Source organism: Bombus pyrosoma, unplaced genomic scaffold (genome assembly GCF_014825855.1).
Source record: "Bombus pyrosoma isolate SC7728 unplaced genomic scaffold, ASM1482585v1 HiC_scaffold_4727, whole genome shotgun sequence".
Taxonomy (NCBI): Eukaryota; Metazoa; Arthropoda; class Insecta; order Hymenoptera; family Apidae; genus Bombus; species Bombus pyrosoma.
Window position 1 is genome coordinate 45,740 of NW_025219987.1, and position 1,427 is coordinate 47,166.

A 1,427-nucleotide genomic window follows, 5' to 3' on the forward strand; every position below is an offset into this window, starting at 1 on the left:
TATTGTTTTTTATAGTCTATAGCATATTATTTAATTTATTATATTATTTGTTATTAAATAGGTTTTGGAATTTGATACTTATTGATTTACACAGATTCAGTTTTTACGTTCTGTATTTCACCACCATGTACAGTCATATGAACACACCGGATACACTCAGATAATTAAATCGTGGCGGACGCCAAAACAAAAGAGCGTCGTTAGAAGTCGTACCAACTTTGCATGTAGGAACTAGTGATCATACCAATCTAATATTTTCCTCAACATTATTATAGTAATAGCTGTTTATACTAATGAAAAAATGTACACAGTAAAGTTGTAATATTACATCAATTTTGTTTCAATTTGCCTATACCAGAACACGAGTGGTCTGAATTGACACCGTGCGAATCCCGATTGCTACGCTCAATAGGAATGTTATATGAGATCATGGATATATATCCATATACATGTATATGTATATGTACATGCGTATGCATGTCTCAAATGGCAAAGTTGGATTTGGAAACAATTTCTCTTTGCTAATTTTGATAACCGAATATAGTTCGTAAATATAAAATGGTTTGAGCATAATGTTACTGAGCACGCTATTTTAGCTCCGCGTTGTTTTCTCCATTTTCAAATTTATGTGCTTTTGCCTAGTTATAGATTTGGAAGGTATTACACTGCCTGTTTTTTTACTGCAGCTGAATTTATTTGGGACTCTACTAACGCTTTAATTTCAGCAACGACAGAAGAGAAAGTTTCTTCAGTTGCCTCTCGCAAGGCGCGTGTTACATATTCTTCCGTAACGTTCTCGTACGCCTCTTTGGCTGTAACAAACATAAAGAAAAATGATAATTATTTATCCTGGTTTAAAGTTACAAAGAGATATTCCAATTAATAACCAATATTCAATTAATAAACATGTCTAATCATCCATTTACACATTAGTAACAAAAGCGTCAAAAATAAACAAATACAGCACTATAGATCAACCACGTTTGCCAAGTTTTAATGAAATTTCATGCAATATATTATGCAATTAATGATATAGACATTTTGCTGTTTCGTCATACTGAATATAAGAAATGTTAAATAATACTTTTATAAATAACTAGAAACCTTCGTATTTCTAACACGTTGACTGTCAGCAAAGTTTCTGGTCAGACCGCGTAACTCATATTCGGGTGTCGCTTATTTGACTACTTGCGAGGGATCGTCGTAGGTATTTGAAAAGATATTCCGTAATAATAAAACTGTTGAATTTTTATAAAAGTAATACGAAAATGGTTTATTAAAAAATTATTTCGAATGTAAAACTTTAAAGCATTCTATACATAGCTGAGGATGGTCGAGACAATTTGGACAATAAGTTGTTGTTTTCTTCAAATTCGTTTGTGCCTTTGTTCGGTCCATTCGACGCCTCTTATTTGCATAACATAGTT

General features: G+C 32.2%; 1 protein-coding gene across 1 annotated transcript in view; it reads right to left on the reverse strand.

Annotated features, from left to right (window-relative positions):
* Nucleotides 1-660: 660 nt before the first annotated feature.
* LOC122577536 (GDP-D-glucose phosphorylase 1) overlaps nt 661-1,427 on the reverse strand; it is a 150,464-nt gene continuing 149,697 nt past the window's right edge. The window contains exon 6 of the mRNA XM_043748864.1: nt 661-812. Within this exon, the coding sequence (XP_043604799.1) occupies nt 661-812 (152 nt within the window). The remainder of the gene's footprint in view (nt 813-1,427) is intronic.